The 23,127-nt window shown below is 43.6% G+C and overlaps 1 protein-coding gene across 1 annotated transcript in view; it reads left to right on the plus strand.

The window, feature by feature from the left end:
* SND1 (staphylococcal nuclease and tudor domain containing 1) overlaps window positions 1-23,127 on the plus strand; it is a 1,835,638-nt gene that overhangs the window by 1,610,886 nt on the left and 201,625 nt on the right. The window contains exon 18 of the mRNA XM_029615915.1: window positions 5,417-5,558. Within this exon, the coding sequence (XP_029471775.1) occupies window positions 5,417-5,558 (142 nt within the window). The remainder of the gene's footprint in view (window positions 1-5,416; window positions 5,559-23,127) is intronic.

Genomic DNA, 23,127 nt, shown 5'->3' on the forward strand with positions numbered 1-23,127 from the left:
TATGCGCATAAGTTGTACTTATGTGCATAATATCAAAATTTATGTGCATAAAAAATATGTGCGAATAACTAGCAAAACCAATGAATTTCCCTGGAGGGGCACGCAGTTGTGTGTATGTATCTCTGCACTTTCTAAATGCCATGCTAAAGCCGTGTGGCAGCCCAGCTGTGATGAACCTAGTGTACATACTTGTGTAGCCTTCCAGAAGTTGTATTGGAATTGACACGGTGTCACCTTCCGTCAGCATTGAGCTGTATTGCTGGCACCTCACTGTATGGGGCTGAGGCTTGTTGCGAGTATGAGCTCAGTGCAGCCAGAAGATGTTGGAAGGAAGACCACAGCCCGGCTTATCAGATGACTCCATATCTTAAATGATAGGTGAGAGTGTCCTGGTTCTGCTCCATGGTCTGTATGGACTTTTAATTGGATTTCCTTTTGAACAAGCCTGTACAAGTAAAAACCCACTGCTAGCTAAGCCTCCGGTATTATATGGAATCATCTGATGAGCTTAGCTGCAATGCATCTGCCACCAGAGCAGCTGCCCTTTAACAACAGATGGACTGGGGGTCCATGTGTAAGAACTTAAGAGATGCCATAGTGGGTCAGACTAAGGGTCCATCAAGCCCAGTATCCTGTTTCCAGCAGTGGCCAATCCAAGTATGGCAAGTACCCATACATTAGATAGATCACAAGCTACTATTGCTTATTAATTACCATCATAGCAGTTTATGGACTTATCCTCTAGGAACTTACCCAAACCTTTTGTGAACCCAGCTATACTAAGTGCTGTAACCACATCCTCTGGCAATGAATTCCATATTTTATGCAGCCTGTCAAGAGAAGTTTTGGGTTCCGTAAATAATTTGTAAGCAGTGACTTTACTCTGCTCAACATACCCTGCAGGTTTTGTGATTCTGCCAGTATTTGGAAGGCACCTTTTCTCTCTGCAATTAGAGACGCCGGATAGCAAAGGTTCAAAGTGTGTCTGCACTCCTACAACAGTTTGTAAATGTGAGTGTGCGTTTTCTTGGGTTAATTACATGTGTTGCTGACTCCATGACTTGCAGGCCACACTGTAACTGCTTAGCCAAGTAGCTGAATGTACCCTTTCAGGACTTATTGCTTAGCATAATGGATGTAATCCAAAACCAAAGGGACATTGAGGCAAAGTTTATGAAAATTTGTGTAAAGGGAAAAAGTAGCACCAAACTTAGATAAATTTGAATGGAACAATTAATAAAATATCTGCAGGAAAAACAAAAGAAGAGATGCCAGGTGTCCTTTCACGTGTTTATTAAAGTGGAGATGTATTTAGAAAATGCCCAACTCAGCTGCGTTTCGCCACTCCTCTGGTGGCTGCCTCAGGGGCTCTGATTATTGAATTTGGACCTAATATGATCTTGAATCAATCTTACTTGTCATACATAATTTTTCAGTAAAACATCCTCAGTTGGGGTCTATTGCTGAAGCTGCAGTAGGATGTATCCTCTCCACTTCTTGGACAGGTGATAGTGAAGAACTCTCTTAGCTTAGTTGGTCCTGGAGAACACTGGGTTTCTTGGTAGCTTGTGCTGTCTTTTATTGGATCTGGGTCAGGATAAACCCAGGGTGATGGAGTACATGAGCTTTGGTAAGATGACAGAGCCAAGGATCTGTTGAAGCGCATGTTCTTTGATCCGGTTTACTGAAGACACGAGTTCCTGGGAAGCCTAAGAGTGTTCTCGTTCCTACATCATAAAATATATCTGGATATCTAAAAATGTATTTGGTTTGATTAAGCGCATTTCTTTCTTAAAAACTCAAAGTGATTTAAAATGAAATATAAAAAGAAAGAACCAGTGATAAAAGACAATAAAAACAAAATAAAAAAAACAAAAGCCTAAGGTTAACCACAATGACAGTATTTTTTAGGGAGACGCGGAGTCATCTGTATGATATTTGCTAGATGTGTCAGCAGTAAACCAGATCCTAGAGGACGAAAGCTAAAAATGCCTTTCATTTCCTCCCTTATTACCGAAGCTGGTAGCTGGATGAGTGGAGCCCCTTGGGGTGCCGCAGATGCTGCTTCTCTTCTGCAGCTGGGGGTAGTGGAGGGCTGATGGTATGCTGCAGCCCAGTCACACAATTACCAGTGCCTCTGCTCATGCAGAATACACAATCAGGTTGCAGTTGATTAAAAATACCTTGCTGTGTTTTAATACTAACATTAACACCATGGGGGAAGTAGGAGGTGAAAACGAGAGAGGGGGTGTAAAGCAGAACAGCGTTATGATGAAACCTGTCAGCTTGGCGTGTTGTGTGTGTGAAGTTACCCAGCTAGGTGATACATTAGGAAGTCTGCAGGGTATAAGGTTGGCCATGTGTGGATAGTCTTATGCAGCAAGGCTTGGGTCTTCCTAAAAGGAGATGTTATATTTCCATTGCTAGACATGTTTGGAGGAGGCAGGGACTAATGGTTGATGCTTTTCTTGACCTCGGAAAAGTGACTTTATTTCCCTGGCTTCAGTTTGCCAAAATAAATTTAGTATGACTGTTTTTGCTCGCCTTTGAAAGATGTCAGGCATCACAATTGGCAGTCAGATTTTCTACTCCAGAAGTGGCTGTGTGCATGCTTCTGGAGGGTATTAAATTTTTAAAGCATGTTAGAATCCTATTTTGTTAACATCACATATGCAAATTATTACTGACAGATTAATCCTTTTGAAAATGTTTTCTGTGTGCATTTCAAAATGAATGCATATTCTAGTTTAATGGACACATTCTCACAGTGCCATCTCACTACGGAAATTTTCTGACACTTCTACAAAAGCAGAATGCCCACAGTGGCTTGCTCGTAAACTCGGACCCCATTTTCAGGTGGCTCGGGTCTGAATGGATTGTTGTATAAAGGGGAAAGGTCTTGTAGATAAATGCGGACACCTAACATTGTAGCATATTCCAATTATAGATGCATGCAATTTCACATTTTCAGGGCACGTGTTTTGTTTTTGTTTTTTTTTAGTGTCCCAGTGTACTGCTTATTTATGTATTTATTTATTTAAAAAAATTTTTGTTAAGAAAACATCACATCGGTTTCCATGAAACATAAACTGGCCAACGGGGCTTTACAATGAAACTGATAAGGGAACTGGGTAGGGGGGAAGAGGGGGAAAACGAGGGGAAAAGACTGTACAAATAGATACGCGTAATAAAATGGTTAAATATAAGCAATGAATAAATTATATACAAGTATTAAAGTATTAATGCAAAATTATATACAGGTAAATTATTTACAATGACGAGTTCTAGGGTGGGGGTTTGGAGGGGGAAATCGGGAGTATGCTTGGGGGGCGAGGGGGGGAGATAGGTAGTATGCTTGAGGGGCAATGGGAGGGGGGGGTAGGGGTGTGGGAGAAGGACTAACAAGCAGGGGGGTTCATGTGTAGGCTCGTGTAAAGAGCCAAGTCTTGAGATTTTGTCTAAATTTTTTGGCGCAGGTCTCATGGCGTAGGTGGGTGGGGATAGAGTTCCATAGGGAAGGTCCAGCTAGGGATAGCGCACGTTGTTTGGTGGTTGTTAGGTGGTAAAGTTTGGGAGATGGAGTGTGAATATTTGCAGTGTAGAGTGTTCTGGTAGGTTCTTATGTGAGAAATCTATGCAAAGTAGTGCTGGTGTATCTCCATTTTTCTTCTCTCTCATTTACTGTCTTTCTGTTTTCCTCTTTCTTGCTTGTTGTCTTTCTTTCCTGTCCCTGAAAGTCCTACTCCATGGAGGTTAGGCAGCAGTACCCTTGGTTCTCTTGCTGTGACCGGGACTCTGTTATTACTGTCTGCAGCAATATTACTGTTGATACCTCCAGTGGAAGCATTGGCGCACAATATTAGTCTGAGACGATTTATTCACTTTCCTAATTGAATTTTGTTGGAATACGCTTTGATTTCCTTCTGTGAGGATCTGAATTGCTTGCTCCTGTTGCTGCTTTTAGGGATCTATTTGTGGTTTTCCTCTTCCTTTTCATGCTCTCAGTCTCAACCGGGCACATTTGAATTGCATGGAAGTATTGGTTGTGCTCTGGCATTTCGCTGGCATGTGTGGGAAAGGAAAGAGCAATGGTAGATATGGGATGGGGTGGGTGGGGGCTTGAATGGAATATGGATGAGTAAAATGAGGCCACCTTGACCCTGAATCAGGACTAGTGTTGGGAATGTGCCATGAGAGCTAGCTTGTGGGCTCTATGGGAGGCCAACGGGTTCGGGTACCACCTGAGTTAGACCAGCCTAAAGAAGTCAATCCAGTCCTGGGGTTGCTTTCCCCACCTCTTCCCCCACCCCCCTCCATTGCATCTGAGGACTTATAGTCCTGCATTTATAATGGAACTGCAAAAACCCAAACCGAATCTGGGTCGCGTGGCAACCCTTTCTAGCATTCTACCAAATGGGGGCTGGCAAGGACTGGATGGGAGAGCCTCAACATTTCTACACCAATTGACTTGAAAAGGCAGAGATGGAAGGGGGCAACACTGATGCCATAGAGCCTTGAAAGTGGTCTATTAAAAATGTGATTTGTTCTGAGTATTATTGCAACCAGATACTATAGTCACTTTCAGTAGAAAAATAAGATTATGGAAGCAGGGTCTCCTTGGGGGAAAAACCCCCCAAACCCCTGCTATTTTTAACGTGATTTTGTGGTAGTGGGACCTTTCCTTCTGTTGTTCCTGCAGAAGGGCAGTGACATCATCACAGCTCCTGACATATGGACCTGCATTCCCACAGTGACCCCGGAAGCCAGGCTCCTGCTGATGCATTAAAACCAAAACAAAAAAAACCCCTCCGTGAAGAGGGTTCATTTTTATACAGGGGCGGTTTCCAAATCACTGCCTCCTGTGGCATTTCATTACAGGTTATTTACAGTACTAATCTTTTAATGTGATGGGCCCTGTTAAGTTCATGCACTCCAGCGCCCCCAGGGTACAGGGGCCAGCTGTCCAGACCAGAGGAAAGAAGGCGGCAAGGGAGACACAGTGGAGGAGCAGAGTCCCATAAATGATGGTCCTGTGCTCCTTCTCTCTGCTTTAACCAGATTTGCAGCAATTAGTTTAGTGAATATCGAATGATCCCGTATTACTCCCGTTAAGTTGTGTGTCATGATGCAGTGTCCTTACTAAGAAGATGCTCTGTATAGTTTGGGCTGGTAGTCCAGTTAGAAACCTTAATACGTTTTCTATAAGCCAAAGCTTCTCAAGCACTCTCATAGTAATGGAAATCAATGAAACAGTTTTGTGAGCTGATCATTGAATGTTTTTTGCTCTTCCTGCATTCTTTGTTTAGTTTGTCTCTGAGGTATATCTCTGTTTCCTGCCCTCTCTGCCCCTCTGTCTCTAGGGTGTTTCTGTCCCGTTTATTCACTTGACTTAGGCCCTTTTCATTTTCTCCCTCAGGTGTGGTCCAACTATGAAGAGCAGCCAGTGGAGGAGGTGGTTGCAGTGGTGGAGGAGAAAGAGCGCACCACCAACTACAAGCCTGTGTTTGTGACAGAGATCACGGACGAGCTGCATTTCTACGTGCAAGATGTGGAAACGGGTGAGTCGCTGCCGCACTCAGCAGTTACGGTCACTTCTGGCTAACTTTGGCTACTTATCAATCCCTCTGGCAGACCTGTAGTATAGGCCCTCTCTCTGCTGACTATATATTCTGGATCCAGTCATGCACAAGGTTAAGGCATGTGAAGATGGTTTAAAACAGTGGTTCTCAACCTTTTTTCAGTCGGGACACACCTGACAGATGGCTCTCACATGCATGACACACTGCTCATTACAATGTATGGTGGAAATTAAAACAAAAAAAGGCCTGATATTACTTTTTTTGTTAAGAATGACACAAGGGAAAAATGAAGAGTACTCTCTCTGAACAGAAATTGCACAAATAGTAAACCTCCCACACCAAAACAGCACCAACTTCCAGCACTCAAACAGTAACCACCTTACCTAAGAAAAGGCAACACTGAAAATATTACACCAGGCCCTAAGACACCAATACTCCTCCTATTAGGAAAACGGACCAAGCCAGGCTGCTATAGAGCCCTACCCAGAAACTACACGCAGCAGAATACCTCATCCCAGTCACACGTGCAGACTCTCATCTAACACAGAATAAAGAGTCCATAAAGCATAACTAGAAACATGCAGACAAAACTGAATTGGAAACTGTATGCAGTGTAATAAAGGAAAAAAGAAACATCACCCATCCTTATAAAACAAATCAAGAAATGTAAAATCAATAGCAGTAAGACCATACTAATAAAAAGAACAGATTATTTCAAAACAGCTGATGAATGGAATATCCAATAATTAAAAACTCATGTACAAATTTTCTAGACACCAATAAAATATTTCAAAACAGCAGACACACAGAAAAAAATGCTCTGTTCTCCATACCTGGAAACGTTCGATTTCCAGGTGCCCTGAGATTGTTGTGAATTAGGAGGGGGGGGTGGATTGTTGGCAAATTTCTACTTTCTCTCAGTTACACAGGCTCTCAATCACACAATTACACACATGCTTGCTCTCTCACTTACACAGGCTCTCAGTCACACAATTACACACATGCTCTCTCTCTTATAATCCTAAGCTCTCAATCACACAGTTACACATATGCTTGCTCTCAGTCACACAATTACACACATGCTCTCTCTTATACACACAAGCTCTCAATCACACAATTATACACATACTTGCTCTCTCACACAGGCTCTCAATCACACAATTACACACATGTTGCTCTCTTATACACACAAGCTCTCAATTACACACGTGTTCTCTCTCTCATTTACAAAGGCTCTCAATCACACAATTGCACACAGGCTGTCAATCACACAATTACCAACATGCTCTCTCTCTTATACATGCAGGCTCTCAATCACACAATTACACAAATGCTTGCGCTCTCACTTACATAGGCTCTCAATCACACAATTACACACATGCTCTCACTTGCACATACAGATTCCCAATCACACTTACATACATACATGCTGTCACACACACACTCGCTCACTCACCACCAAACTAGCAGCAGCAACAGTCTCCTTTTCTTCCAGCCCTCGCGGCCTCGATAAAGGAGTCCCATGGGCCGCGGGGGCTGACATTGCCCTTTGTTTTGCTCCAGGCCGATGCTGCTGTTCTTCAGGCCGACTCTGCAGAGACTTAACAGTGTCTCTTCTTCCCGCGCTCACAGCCGCTGCACTCCACTTCCTGTTCCGGGCCGCAGGGGCGGGAAGAAGAGACCATGCTGGTGCCAGTGACTCCAGCTCTCCTGCCGCGTTCTGCCTGGGTGGAGGAAGAGTTCCATTTCGCTGGGGCAGGGGGAGCAGCTAGGCCAGAGGGGGACAGGGAAGTGTCGTGATACACCGGTTGAGAATCGCTGGTTTAAAATATGGCGGGGGCCAGTGGGTTACTAAGCTCCTTGCAAAGTTCTTCATCAATGTGCATAATATAATCCAATTATTTCTCCTGGAGATTTCATTTCCCTGGGATTTGTAATAGCATGTTGGAAAAAAAAAATTCTATTTTCTGTTTATTTAGAGCTACGTATTTAGTGTCTAGTGGTACACACAAGTTTCTTGGATGGTCATTCCTGCCTGGCTGCAGCTCCAGATCCTGTGATCTTGAGCAGTTGCTTCTTTACTTGTCTAGTTGTGTCGGCCCAGGGGCACTGATTGATAGTGAAAGGCGATTCCCCTTCCCAAAAGCACTTTTAGCAATGAGTGAGTGGAAATGGTGGCACCCAATTTGATAGAATGGGATTCTGTGGGAGAAGATAATGCAGTGTGTGGCACACAGAGTCATGCACGTGTTGTGTCTTGCTATCATCCTTCGCAGGCAGCTGACCATCATTGGCCACTAGGGTTACCAGTCGATTCCAGTTTTCACCGACAGACTGCTGCTTTTATCCCATGGCATACATCAGTTTTCCATAGGGAAATTGGGACTTCGTGTGCATGCCTACCATGGGTTCAAACTAGGACAAGATCAGCCCTTAAATATATATAAATAAATGGGCAGCACACTAATTGGTGGTGCTCTGGACTCTCCTCATCTCCTCCTAAAATGTCCTTTTATCACAATACCTTTAATCTCAGCAATGAGGAAGGGAAGGGCCAGGGCGTTCCCTGAAGTATCGGAAGGTTCGCCGGTTTCGGGCCCGATGGACCAGTATGTAGACCAGAGCCAGGAACCTCCATTGTGCTCCATGGAGCAGTCCTTGGCAGGTCAATCGAGTGGTGTTCCCTCAATGTCCACCCCGGACCCCAAGTCATCATTTTCGCCGGAGCCGTGTCGGGCTCCTCCTCAGCCTGTACCCCCCCCCCCCCTCCCCGCGGGAGAAGCTGACGTGATCAGCATGCTCCTGTTGTACTCCGATGACCGAGCAGCCGGTAGTGGTAGCGTTGGGGGGAGCCAGCATGGAGGAGCAAGCAGCAGGAGTAGTTTGCCGGACAAGTGAAGGAAGGGAGGGAACCTTTGCAAAACATTTCCTCAACATCATCGATAGCTGGGCAAAGCACATCGTTTTCATCGGAGGTAATAACACTTTCCTTAACAAAGCCTCCTAGTATTACTTTAGACATAATTTGGGAAGCTATTGCTAATCTATTGAATCAAATCTTCCAATTTGTCTCTCAACAACTGGAGTTGGTTACTACATTTAATTCTTCTCAGCCCCAACTCTTGCAAATTAAAGTTCAAGTAGAAGCTTTGGACTCCAAGGGGACAATTATGCAAAAATCAATAGATACCATTTCGATTGGCCATATGCAAATATTTCTTAGAAGTATTATCTCTAAAAGAAAGTTTTCTTCCCCCCATTTCAAAAGCGTATTAATTGCCAGATAAAGTATCTTTGCAGTTGGATAAAAGACCTGCAGATACAATAACATCAAATATCTCTCATTTGCCCTCTTTTTTGGAGAGTTCAATGGAAGAGGAAGTTATATCTGCAACCTTAATTGTCACATTTGCCTTGGACTCTGACCAGGACTTTGTACTAAAAATATTTTTTTTGGAAGAGAGACATATTGTTTTTAGGGAATAAAATCCGTATGTTTCCTGATGTTGCTGAAGTAACACAATCGAAAAGAAAACATTTCCTGTTAATGCGTCCCGCAGTAGTTGGTATGGGGGCTATGTCTCGTCTATATTTCCCCTGTAAATGTGTTATTAAATATGCATGGGTCAAACATTTCTTTTTTGATCCCTCCCAGCTAAATTCCTCTCCTAATCTTAGGATTAGCTCCTAAGAATGTGTTCCGACCTTATGAATTTGAGAGCTCAACATTATTGTGGTGAGGCCTTTTTCTTTTTCATTGTTAAATTTGATGTTATTTGCTTTGCATATTTTCTATTGGATTACCCCCATTATGGTGGAGTAACAGAGTATTGTTGACATCTGTACCTTAAATAGGATTGTTTTGTTTTCTTCTAAATTGTTTTTGGTCTCTCTATACCATTTCCTGTCAAGTTTTTTTTTTAACTTCTCAACTATCTAAAAATTATAAACGAAGGGAGGAAAAAAAAATATATATATATAAATAAATAAAGGGGGCCAGCTGGTAGTCCTGTTGGCTACTTGCAGGGAGTATGCAGCGCCTCATTGCTGATACAGGGAAACAGTGCTGTGCCTTCCTCAAATACCACCTCCCGCTGTTAGTGAAGCTTCTTATTCTGCACTGGAGGTAGCAGGGGTGCATTTGAAGTGCACTGATCCAATCTCGATCTTCCATAAACTCATCCTTGCACCGAGGAGAACACAGTGAACCTGAGACTATGTCAGGGTTTATGTGGTAACACTGCTGAATGCTGTTGGTTTGGCAGCCAGCTGCAGCAAGCTCTGGATGCTGAGGTTAGCCAGACGTGACAATGGCTGTAATTAGTTCTTGCAGCCCCAGTCTTCAGATGGCTGACGCTTTGCTAATTTGGAATGGGAAGTATGGGGCATCTGTATACTGGGCTGGCAGGGGAGGGGGCAAGACACTTCATGCGGAATTGTTCCCCTAGCCTTTTGGAGGAGGGTGCCGGTTGCACTGGCATCTGCTGGCCTGCATCTCCTCCTCCTGTGCTTTTGCATGCCGCTGGATGTAAAGATTGTTTTGGATAACAGCTTCTGCTAAGGTCGAGCTGCCAGTATCAGCTTGCAGTCTTTGGAAACAGCTTGTTCTGAGAAGGGCAATATATGTTTGCTTGATCTAGCCACAGTGGCCTTAGCTGTAACCAATACCAGCACACAGAGCAAGGGAGAGGAATGAGCGGCAACAAGGAAAGCAGTGGCTTTGGTTTTTCGTTAATCAGTCCCAAATGCCCTCCTCCATGCTTCTTTCCATCTCTCATTAGAGAGAGCTCTGAAATCATCTCCTTTTTCTTCCGTTGTCCCTCTACGTGTACTTCACTGATCCATGCTGGGCAAGAGTAGGATTCAGATCTAGTAAAAGCTGCTGCCTGTGTTGCTCTTTACCCAGTCACTAACAGGTGCATATTCAGATGGTTTGGCTAAGTTGAGCACTTAGCCGGACAAACCGCAGGGTTTAAAAATCCCAGCTCATTTTTTCCGGTTTTTAGCTGGATGAATTTTACCTGGATAAACCAGAGGCATTCTAAGAAGGGACTTACCTTATCCTGTTAACCGTTATTGAGTGTTCTCTGGGTAACTTCATTCATGCCGCAAGCTAAACTAAAGGTCTCCAGGTAAATTTATCCACTGACTTTGGGTAATCTGTTCTTTCCGGATTGTTTACGCTGCGTCTGGTGGGGCTGGGTTGCCATTAATTATTGGCCTGCAATGCAACACTCAGCTGGGGACTCCCCATGCATTATGGCTAACTCTTGCCTGCTTGTCAACGGAGAAAGCAGGTTTGCCCCCCCCCCCCCCCCCCGTGAACAAGATTCTCTGTAGACAGGATAAATTGGCCATACTTAATTACCCACCTGCCTCCCTGGAGAATCAGCTACCCCCTGAAGCTTGAGCTCTAGAAGAGACCGAGGGGCTCATGAGGCAGTGCCCACATGTGGGAACTCCGCACGCCTGCTAAAGCATAATGGCTAAACCATGCTGCTGTCTCTGGAGATCCCTGGTCACAGTTAAGCATACTTGCTTTCCTCTTCCTCTGTGTCATGTTCCAGGGATGATTCCTACAAAAATTGCTAAAGAAAACTAGGTATTAGCATCAATCTATGGAGCATTTAGGAAACTGGAGAATTTATTGATGACAGCATGAAAGGACCCTACCAAGATACTCCTATGGTATAACCCAATGTTTACAATTAGCAAACGCTACTGCTTCTATAACTTATTTCTGCAGTGCTACTACATGCGTGCAATTCTTAGCATGAATTGGCCCAGCTGGCAAAGGCAGGGCAATATGGATGGATTGTGTATTAAAGGGGGGAAAAGCTTGCAAGAGATGAAGATGAAATTTAACTTAACAAGTCCTCAAAGATTTAAATAACTTCAGTGGAGGCACTGGATATTAGCAGGGAAAATTTACGTGCTTTCATTGCCAAATGTACCAGAGATTTTAAAGGCTGTGATAAGGCGCCTGAAACCTTGTAAGGTAGCTTTGAGGTTCTAGCGGTGTTTGCAGACTGCTCGTATTGGAGGTTGCAAAGGGATAGAAAAAGTATGAGAGAGTACTTAGAGGCCTGTCTGAACCTGCTCAATGGGAATTTATTTTTTTTTTAACAAGTCATTGCAGGTTTCTGGGTCTTCACTCAGACATATATTTTATTGCTCTGATACCAGTAAGAGAAAAAAAAATAGTCTGTGCTCGGGTTTTGCCACACAGAGATAGGGGCATTCTCACATAGGTTGCATTTCTGTAATGATCTAAAGAAATTTTGGATGGGGATATGGAGAAAAATTATGGATTGTCTGTAATGTGAGCTTTCATTTCAAATTATTATTTGGAATATCTTTGAAAGATATTTTTGATTGTATTAAGAAATTGATCGGTTATTTTACTATCCTTGGCCTTAAAACTCATCCTTAACAACTAGAAGAATAGCTCTTTTCTAGGGATGCATACTGATAGAATATTGTGTCGGCAAATACCATTTGAATGGGGAGGTTCTGTTTAGAAAGCAGTAAAGAGAGGTTTGGGTTGTACTTCCCCATATGGGAGCTGCAGATGGTGTCTTACTTGTGCTTCATCCCAAAGCACCGGCTATCCTCATGGATTTTTAGTTGCAGTTTCAAGCAGACAGGAGCCCTCTGACTCCTGCTTGCTGTTTTTTCTCTTAATTTATGGGAAGAAGTAAGGAAGTTTTCCCATTTAGGGGTCAGCCTCCCGTTGACCTGACTATCCAGCCTTTAAGCTTGCTTTGGACTCTTCAACCAATTTTGAGCCAGTCCCCCCTTGTTACGGAGGCCTGGGGTGTCCCTGTAATCAAGGCTGGATTTGGTGTGAGGAAGACCTGCAGTGTGCGCTCTCTCCTTCACAGGGCAGACCTGACGGTGGCCTGATGCAGAGGAGCTATATTTGTTAAGTAACTGTCTTTTTGCACTACGCCCTCTGAGGCAACATAAGAACATAAGAAAATGCCATACTGGGTCAGACCAAGGGTCCATCAAGCCCAGCATCCTGTTTCCAACAGTGGCCAATCCAGGCCATAAGAACCTGGCAAGTACCCAAAAACTAAGTCTATCCCATGTAACCATTGCTAATGGCAGTGGCTATTCTCTAAGTGAACTTAATAGCAGGTAATGGACTTCTCCTCCAAGAACTTATCCAATCCTTTTTTAAACACAGCTATACTAACTGCACTAACCACATCCTCTGGCAACAAATTCCAGAGTTTAATTGTGCATTGAGTAAAAAAGAACTTTCTCCGATTAGTTTTAAATGTGCCCCATGCTAACTTCATGGAGTGTCCCTTAGTCTTTCTATTATCCGAAAGAGTAAATAACTGATTCACATCTACCCGTTCTAGACCTCTCATGATTTTAAACATCTCTATCATATCCCCCCTCAGTCGTCTCTTCTCCAAGCTGAAAAGTCCTAACCTCTTTAGTCTTTCCTCATAGGGGAGCTGTTCCATTCCCCTTATCATTTTGGTAGCCCTTCTCTGTACCTTCCCCATCGCATTGATGTTTTATTCCATCCTTCCTGCTTGATATTTTTCTCTTTTGGGGTTTAAAGACTATTTTTGTTCACTGAGAGCTGGTGGCCCTTGGTGCCCAGGACTCCGTAAGGAAACCATCGAAAGAGTGGAGTCTTTCTTTCTGAAAGAAACAGAAATTTGGAGGAGGGGATCGCATCAAAGGACAATAAAGGAAGGAAATTAATGGATACAAAGTAAAGGTAACAAGACCTTTATTGCTGCTGTCTCAAGTGCAATACAAGGGAGAGTAAAATGCCCACCAGGCACTATTTAAGGAGTTAAAGAATTCTAGAGGATTTAGGTAATGCATTAAATCTGGGACTAAGTTCTGAGAAGCTATTGGGACTGTATTCTAGCCACCTTCAGTGGGAAGTGCTGATGATGCCATTTGGGCCCGGAGGATTGGACTAATTACAATCTGTTATAACTTGTGGATTGGGAGTAATTGGGAGGAGGAAGGAAACCTGTGTAAATAAAGCTTCCAGAGAAAAGTAGAGACTTTGATAAAAAGTGGCGACACGGGTTTATTAAATCTTTCTGCTGTCTTATTATTTATTGACTTGAACTGAGAGCAAACTGAAGTGTAAATATTATTCAGTCATCTATTCAACTACCAGTAAAGAAGTTGGAAACCACCATTCTTGTGTGTTTATTGAATGCGGAGTCAGGGTTAATTCTCAGTGCTGTGTACAAAGGACGGAGAAAGGGCTGGTCTTGCAAAGAACTGGGTATAAGAGCTATTGTTCGTCCCCACATTGGAATCTTGAAGCTCAGAAAGCAAAGCTATCTGGTGAGGTGAAGCAGAGACTGAGACACTGAAGAAGGGTAAGTGCAGGCAAGGTCCGGCTCTTTTTTCCTATACGCCCCTGCGTGCGTGTAAAAGGATCCGTCCTGCCCAGGGGTTACAAAATATGAAGCTGTTGTAGTTGAAAAATATAATAGAAAATCTCAGGAAATCTGGAATTCTGTAAGTCATTATGTACCCGATGTTCCGTAATTATAATTTTTTTTTTTGATAAGAACATAAGAACATGCCATGCTGGGTCAGACCGAGGGTCCATCGAGCCCAGCATCCTGTTTCCAACAGAGGCCAAAACCAGGCCACAAGAACCTGGCAAGTACCCAAAAACTAAGAAGATCCCATGCCACTGATGCAATTAATAGCAGTGGCTATTCCCTAAGTAAACTTAGATAATATGAAGTGCTAGCACATTGTACAACGTAGTATAAATACATGGAAATGTTATCTAAAATTCTTGTGAACTCACTAAAAATATATGAACACCAATGTGTGTCATGTTTAACATACGTTGATAATGTTTTGTTCTCGTTGGTAACTGTCTCTTCCTTCCGTGCGCTGTCCGCATTCCCCTCCTCCCATCATTCTGGTTTTAGTTTCTCCCGGCTCTCGTCACCCTCTGTGGCCCAGCCCTTGCGGTAGTGGTTCTCTGGCTTAGCAACCCGGTGTAAGAGTGCTTTTGAGCCAGCCAGTTAGATTTCCTATTCAGCAGTGGCCGATGAGGACCGGATTTAGACAGAAGCTTAAAAACCTCTAAACACCAAAAATCCCTGAATTTTCAAGTTTTACCTTTTTTTTTTTTTTTTTTTTGCTAATGCCATGGGGCCTCTTAAACTTGACGTAGTTTAGGGCCTCAGGATGTGTGAATCTGCTCTCTCAGGGGCTGGGAATGCTGCTTATCTGGCATCTGGCGGGCTGAAGGAGCAGAAACAGAACCTGAGGCAGCTGCAGGGCAACCAACAGCACTGCAGCTTAGTTATCAGAAACCGTGCACCACAGATTATCTGAAGATTATTTCAGTGGCAATACTAAGGATATAAATATTGTAAAATAAAAAATCAGTTACATTACTGAAATGTAAACTGTTGCCATCATCCATTCTGGGATAGGCAATAGTGCTTGCTTAGATAACCATCAGTCCATGTTTTCCTAGGTCCACCTGGATCTATTTTTCCTGTGCCACACATTTAAATCCAGTAGGCCCTTCTGGTTTATTTCCGTGGTGAAGTTTATGAGTAAATTATCTTTTATGTGAACAGCCTGTAACACAGTTTCCAGTTTGTGGGACTAATATCCAAACTGGAAATTGTGGAGGGGGGAAAAAAGGGGAATTAGATTCGGAAGGTAACCAACATGGGCCGCGATTTTTACGGTCTGCGGGTACTGATATGCAGACATAAGGGGAAAAAGCACAGGAGTCCAGAAGCAAAGCAAGCCAGCATTGCTGGACGTTTCGGCAGGCTCCTCACCCAGTAAAAATGTTGCTAGCTACAATTTTTTTTACGGGTTTGACAGTCGCTTGGTTTTTGATTGTAAATATTTCTACCCTTATCATAAGGATTCTAGGTAACTACATGGATTACCCTTAAGAGACACCTGGTGTGACCTACACAGCGTGGTAGATATTACCATAAGAAGCTTGCTGGGCTGACTGGTTGGACCATTTGGTCCTTTTCTGCCGTCAGTACTATGTTACTATGTCTGACTTTTCTCTTGAGACCTTTTCGGCAAGGGGTGTCCCTACCTACCAGGAGCTTACGTTCTGCCTGCTATAGCCCTTAGCATTATTACAGTATGCAGACTTCCTTAGCAAAGTTGAGCTAATGGTCCGAGGACTGTCACCCTTTAAATGATGAATACAACCTGCAGCTTTCCATGTACTGCCTCTCCCCCACCTACAGCATGCCAGCATGTTCCCTGCCCCTTCTCCAGCCCGAGCTGCCTGAACATAGGGGACTGTACAGCATGCCAGGAAAGCAGCTTGAATAGGTCCGCAGCTTGTGTCAGCAGATATTAATGTTTAAATGAACAATTTGACTTACCGTTTTAAACAGATTACATTTTATATCCCTAGGAAATGCATGCTGGAATTCTTCTTTGGTTTAATTTCTTTTGTCAAAGTAAAACAGTGGAGTATCAAACTATCCAAATCACAATTCAGTATAAGGAAGGAATGCTGCCGAGGCAAGTTGTCCAGTATTCCAAAAGTTCAGACATAGGGAACAGGCTCGAAGTCCCTCCTGACACAGTTTGTTCGAAATACGGTCCGTGTCGGGGGACTGTTAATCCAGATTCTGAAATACTGTATTGAGAGTGAATAAAGTCTATGTTGGAACTTTTGAAATGGCGAACAACTAGACTCGATACCATTATTTTCTTTTGTCACATAGTAGATTGGGGGTGACAAACTCTGGTCCTTGGGAGCCGAAACAGGTCTGGTTGTCAGAATATCCACAATGAATAAGCATGAGGTAGATTTGCATGCACTTCCTCCATTGTTTGCAAATCCGTCTCCTGCATATTCATTGAGAGATCCTGAAAAGCAGCCCTGTTTTTGTGGCTCCTGAGGACTGGAGTAGATGACAGAAAAAGATCGACTAGCCCATTCATTCTGCCTAGTTATTCCTGCCTGCACTGCAAAGATATATTCCAGCTGTAGAGCTTGACCCCATAAAAACATAAGAAATGCCATCCTGAGTCAGACCCAAGGTCCATCAAGCCCACTTGTGATCACTCTCCTTATCCAGGACAAATTTTGTCATCTTCCTTATTTGTTCTCCACATCTTAAGCAGCTGAGCATGGAAGATCCCCCAGTTATTTCACACTCGGCACCCCCGCCCTTAAAGCTTTGGAGTAGTGTAAATAGCTTACCCATACCAGCGTGGCTGTTGATCTTTGCATCTGCCGTCCTCTGTCAGACAGACCCAGGTGATGGCTGCCTGCATTTCAGCTAGCACTTCTAATGCTTTCTATTACCTACTTTGCCATTAATTTTTGCAACTGCAAAACTAGTTGTCAAATTAAGTAGAGCTCTTGAGCCATTTAAACATGAGCTCTAGACTGTGTTTTTGTTATGTCTTCAATATGTGTTTTTTGCTACTAGGGATCCGTTGTGCTTATGCCATTCCCCTTTAAAGTTCATTATTGTTTTAGCCTCCATTGCCCGCTCTGGGAGGGTATTCCAGGCATCTACCACCTGTTCCATGAAATAATTATTTCCTAATGTTGCTGCTTTCATAGAGCTGTTGTAGCCACAATGACCCCGGAGAAAACGGGGTTCTTCGTAAGTTGTGGTAAAAAAAAGAACGATGATGGTAGTAAACCAGTTTTCTTTAGACAAAAAAAGGTCTCCTCTCTTTGGTGCTTCCACCCCACGGGGTCGTTTTCAAACAGCCCACGTTAGAAAGCTGGCAAAACCGCCATACAAGTTGCACCATTTTCGGAGTGGACTTAGGCACATAAATCAGGTTTGGAAAAAAATCCCACCAAACCGACTCACCCAACTGCACAGACTTCCCCCAAGTTCAAATCCCTCCCCCAGGCTGAGAAAATTTAGGTGCGAGCATGGCATTCCCCCGAACGTGTCAGGCAGGCAGTTTATGTAAAGGGCCATTTCTGTGCCTAAAACACTGTTTTACCCAGAAAAGTCCCTTTAAAAATGACCCCCTCTACTTTTTACTGCCTTGACCAAGAATATGTGCTCTTACAGGTGGCTGGTGGTTTCTTCCTTTAACCCAGCCTATGTTTCATAAGCAATTGTCACTGTGCAGTAGGGAGTGTGAATTTCTTTATTTATTTTTTTAACTCCTGCAAGGGAACTTAAGGGGAGATGAAGTGGAGCAGACGAGAACTCATTTGAACAAAACGGCTTTTATCTGTACGTTGATGCTTTAAAGCATTACACGTTTCTCAGTTGCATCTTTTCATAATCTCTGAGGCTGTAAAAGACTTGCCCAGTTTACTAGTGACTGGTAGCCCTTGGGGATAAGCACCTGACTGGCAGGAGCTACCTGGGTCACAGGGACTGGTGCAAGCAGCAGTATAACAGAGCCATGAACTATGGTGTTCTTCCAGGCTGCTGGAGCAGGGCGGTCACTTGTGCAGGGGTGGGTGGGAGGAGCAAGCACTAATGCCCTTCGCAAACATGATTAGAAATTTTAAACCAGGCTCAGAAAGGCTAATTGCCGACGCCATTACCAGTTTTCCCAGTTCATTCCCAGTTCACCTAGGTAAGGCATAGGACTTCCTTCTCCCCTGTCAGCCCCGACCCTTAAAATTCCACTATTCTGTCCTATTTGTCTTTATTTTATAACTTGCAGTCATCCATAGCAGAAGTAAAATTATGTGGCAGGGGACCCGGTACGCAGATTTCAGTGTGAAATCCAGGAACGCCCATGCCCAGACCTCAGCCACGCCCTGCTCCCTTTTTGGAGCTTTTCATTTCTGCGCATAGTGGCAAGTGCGCACGGAGGCGGGTGGCTTTTAAAATCCGCTCGGTGTGCAAGTATCTCCTGGTTTTGGCATGTACTGGGCTTTTAAAATTCTCCTATTTGTGCAGACTTTTTTTTACGTGCACAGCCCCTGGGCCATTTTCAAACACAAAAGTAAGTTTGATGCGCAGAAATCCTTTAGAAATCCCACACCCTTCCCCCCCCGCCCCTCCCCCAGGAAGTCTAATGATGTCTGTAGGATCTTCATTGGTATAATTGCAACATTTAGAGGGCGTCCTAAATCAAGGCGCTTTATAAGAAATCACATACAGGTGCAATGAGTCCCTGCCCAGGAGAGGATTCTTTCTAAGCCGATACCTGAGGTAACAGTAGCTTTACCAAGTAAAAGGTAAAAGTAGCTTTACCAAGATCACAGTGAATGTCAGCGGCAGAAGCAAGATCCAAGCACGGAGCTGTCCCATCCCATTTATAAGGAGGAAGAGATGGAAGGTGCTTCCTCACCAGGAAGCCCCTTATGAAACTACCATATGAAAAATAATTCTCTCCCTTTATTGAGTGGAGCTGGTGATTGCACCTCAAAAAAGAAATTGCTAGCACATCCCTGGCCTCCCCCATGCATGTGTCTTCTGATTGTAAATTCATAGTCTTAGCAGACCCTAAATCTCCAGCTATAAAACTCTTCTTTTTCCTATTACAAATGAGACAAAAAAAGCTTCCCAGGCATAGAATTGAAGGAGCCTTTGAAAATTGGGCCCCTTGCGTTCTGCTCCTCAATATGAGTTGTAATGCAGTTTCTATACTCTTCAAACAGGCTTTCGTATTACTCTAGGGCTCGCAAAGTTCTGTCAGAGACAGATTTTGCTGGAGACTCAAAATACATTAGATCAATGCCCAAGTCAAAAGCGTTCAGCATGCAGCAGCTGAAGGAGCAGGATGCAAGAGCGGAAAGTACTGGAGACTGCAGCAGAATGCACAGTGTGGCATGCGCAGGAGCTAAAACCTCCTGAGGAGCCCGACAAAATGCAAGAGCTGGATTTGCTGTAGCTTTTTCATAGGCTGCATTTAGGGCCAGGGGGACCCATGCTCGGGTCATCCCCTCCTTCTAGGACTTGCGTGGGGCCTCCTAACCCTTAGGTAACCTGCATAGGGCAGCAGTTACAACCTTAAATGCTTCGCTGGGACAGATTGGATGGAACGTTTTGGTTTTAATCTGCTGACATTTACTGTGTTGTTATGTATTCAAATCATTGCAACAAGATGGCTTGGGATTCAAGAGGAGGGCAGAGGAGTTGGGGGCCTTGAAGGTTTAGGCTCCAGCCTCAGTTCAATTACCGTCTTCTTATAATTATGTGCAAGTCACTTTCCCTGCCTGCCTCAGGTTATCAAACTGCAGTGTCTCCATTACCACCTTCAACAATGGCCAATGGCCTCTGGCTGCAGGTGAGCGCGCAGGACCCGCAGAGTACCAAAATGACAGCACGGACGCCGGTGAGCTGCAGCACGGCAGGGAGAAGGCTTCAGAGAACCCCATTATCATAACATTCATATCGAGCTGCAAGAGCGGCCAGCAAGAGTGCCCCGGAGCGGTGGGGTTGGAGGTTCAGCTTTCACACATCTTCCATCAGATCAAGAGCCTCTGGAGCAGAGGCATACCTAAGAGAAGAAGGGATGAAGAGGGTCATGTGAGGAAGGCTACAGTACTGTCCTTCCTCACAGTCATAAATTCTTTATTAATTTTCTTTCATTCCTGAAGGTCATGCACTTGAGGTAGTGAAGAAAGACTTATTGTTCTTTCCCAGATGTCGTAAGTGGATTTCTGTTCAAATGATCAGTTTCTTATACACACACAGACATTTTATTTCAAGGGTGAAATAATCTTGAGAGCTCTTCTTTCCAGGCCTGTCAAAAGGCAGTATACTGACGACTGCACGGGACAAACTGTATTTGTTTAATTTTTCTTGGGGGTTTTTTGTTGCATTTTAAAATTTCACTTTATTTCGTTTTGTTACATAAATATGATTTTATGCTCATAAAAGAAATGAAACAAAACGAATGCACATCCCTTCACTTTGTCATCTAGTGGCGCTTCGTGACCATTTAAGAAACTTAAAACCTGGCTCTTCCTCCAAGCCTATCCCCTTCATCATCACTTACTAACCCTCCCCCTCTAGGACCCACATCTAACACTTGCCCCCTTTAGCCCTCCTCTCCCGTCTTCTCTCCCCTAAACAAGAACCAGCAATATATACAAATGCATCGCTGAACCTTGTACATTACGAATGTTTCGCTACACTTTGTTCATAACCTTTCCCTTTGTGTCATTGTTTTACTCCTTCCCCGCCCCCTACTTATGTCATTCCCAGTTGAATCCCTCCTTCTAATTTATCTAGTTTTTGCTTTGTTACTGCGTTCTATTGTTCTCTGTTCCTTGTAAAGGCAATGCCTATTTATACTTTGGTTTTAAGTTACATGTAAACCGACACGATGTGCAAACGGTTGTCGGTATATAAAACCGTTTAAATAAAATAAATAAATAAATGAATTTCTTCTCCAGCCCAGAGAAAGGGGGGATGTAAGGAGTTGGTAAGGAGAGGATAAGAGGTATTCTACAATCTTGCCTTGGCTATGGAAAATCAACTTCGAAGTCTGTAGTGGCTGTCTGCGTGCAAATGGAGACTTTTATTGCAGTCACCTTTCTCTTACGTAAACTGCATGAGGCAACATTTTTTTTTTTACCCTGAACTCCATTTCTTTCTGACGCAAGTAACTTTGTGCAAAACTCTCTCCCAGAAATTTTACATTGCCTGCAAGTATTTAGTCAATCAGCTCATTCCAGTATTGGGCACCACCTTGTCCTGTTTTTTGGAAGGAAACAGCAATCAGGCTGCTCCACAGGGGGGAGGGGAGGATAGATAGATTTCCCCTAGCCCTGGAATTTAAACACCCCGTCTTAACGCATTAAAAAAAAAACTATAAATCCCATGGCCCTCTCCCTCTAATACGTCTAAGGTATTAACTCTCCTCGCGAGACGGTCTTGCACCCAGAGTGGAGATGATGTTTGCTTGCCTGAAATCATCATGTTGATCTCAGAGTCCATCACCAAACTGTAGTTTGGGATAGGTGAGACAAAGCTAGTGCGCCCTTCTGTCACCCCCAACCTGTTTGCAGCTTGCTTAGTACCCAGTAGTTAGCAGATGGTGCGCACGGCACATTTAATCCAATGATTTCTGAGCACAGGTATGGCCAGAGATTGCTGCCGACTTTTTAATTTCCTGCAGAAATAATCACTTTCTACAACCTTTTTATGCAAATAGGTTAAAGAATGCTTTCTAATTCTAATGCCACAGGTAAAAAGCATGGGGAAATGGGGGGACTATGTGTTGTATCCATATCTACAAACTGGCTAGACCAGTCTGGGTATTTTTTCTGCTGTCAATGACTTTGTTACATAAAGGGGGTATCTCGGGGGTGGAAGATCTAAGTTCCCATTCAGTATATGTTCATGATTAGCAGGAAACTCCCTAGACTGCTGACGTAACTCAGCTGCATGCACTGTTATGGCAATTTGACATTACTGCAGTAAAAAAATGGAATTAGCATCTCTGCTTTTATTTCTCCCAGGGACAGAGTTTGGCAACTAATGCACTATATCTAACGGTATGGAATGCTTCGCTTTATTATAATTATAGCATGGTGAAACCAAATGATATTTCTCTGTCCCCAGAGTGGGCCACTGCCATCTCACAAGCTGTAATCACAGAACTTTTTATTTTTTAAATTAGTGTTATTTAATTAAGAAGACATTATACTGGGAAGAAAGAAGTCAATATAGCCTAAGGCTGGCCTGACCTGGAATAATGAAGTAGTAGAGTTCTCTTTAGACTCCAATCAGAGAGAAAATTAAAGGCAGCATTTACCAAAGATTTTAGAGAGTGTTTCACAGGCTGACTGAGGCTGTCTGTCAGCCTGAAGGGGTTTCAGTCAAATACACAAGTTAGAATGTGCCAAAGAAAGAGATTCCCTCAATTAACATTTGCTGTGATTGTACTGTAAGGATCCGCTTATCTTTGTTCTATTCTGATCTGTAATACTGCTTAGATCTGAAGAATACTGCAGGAAATGCTCAGGGGTCGATGCAATAAAGTGCGCCCAGCCTGGCGTATGGGTTAATGCATGGCGGGGCGCACGTTTTGGACGCGCTAGACCAGCACCCGATGCAGTGAGACTAACACGCCCAAAGCACGTGCTCTAACAAATGCACAGCTGATAGCGCTGATAGCGCTCATCACATGTAAATTCCTTGCAGATGAGGCTATTAACTATTACCCCCTGATGCAGGAAAGCGCTGGGCGCCCAACGAACCTGTTTTTAACATGGCAAATTTAACTCCAGCTCCAGAGGTGGAATAAAGTCAATTCGCGAGTCAAGGTTTCATAAGAAATAAAAAAAAAAATAAAAAAAATACGGTCCTCTGTGTTACGAGTATGTTCTCCTACTTAGTATCATTGTGACACTTTAATTTACTGCTTGCGATGGTTTATGGGCTTGATTGAAAAAAGACAAATTTCTTATGGCCACGCAATTTATAGGCCCATAACAAGGAGCACTTAACTATAATAGATGTCAGCAACTTCAGCAAAATAACAAAAAAAAATCGGCCTGAAGAAACTGGATAAAAAAATGGACGCTCATATTGAGCGCCCGATGCAATTGAGCTCTATGGACGCACAACTCTCCCCCAGCGTGCCCCTT

This window comes from Rhinatrema bivittatum, chromosome 9 (assembly GCF_901001135.1).
Source record: "Rhinatrema bivittatum chromosome 9, aRhiBiv1.1, whole genome shotgun sequence".
Lineage (NCBI taxonomy): Eukaryota > Metazoa > Chordata > Amphibia > Gymnophiona > Rhinatrematidae > Rhinatrema > Rhinatrema bivittatum.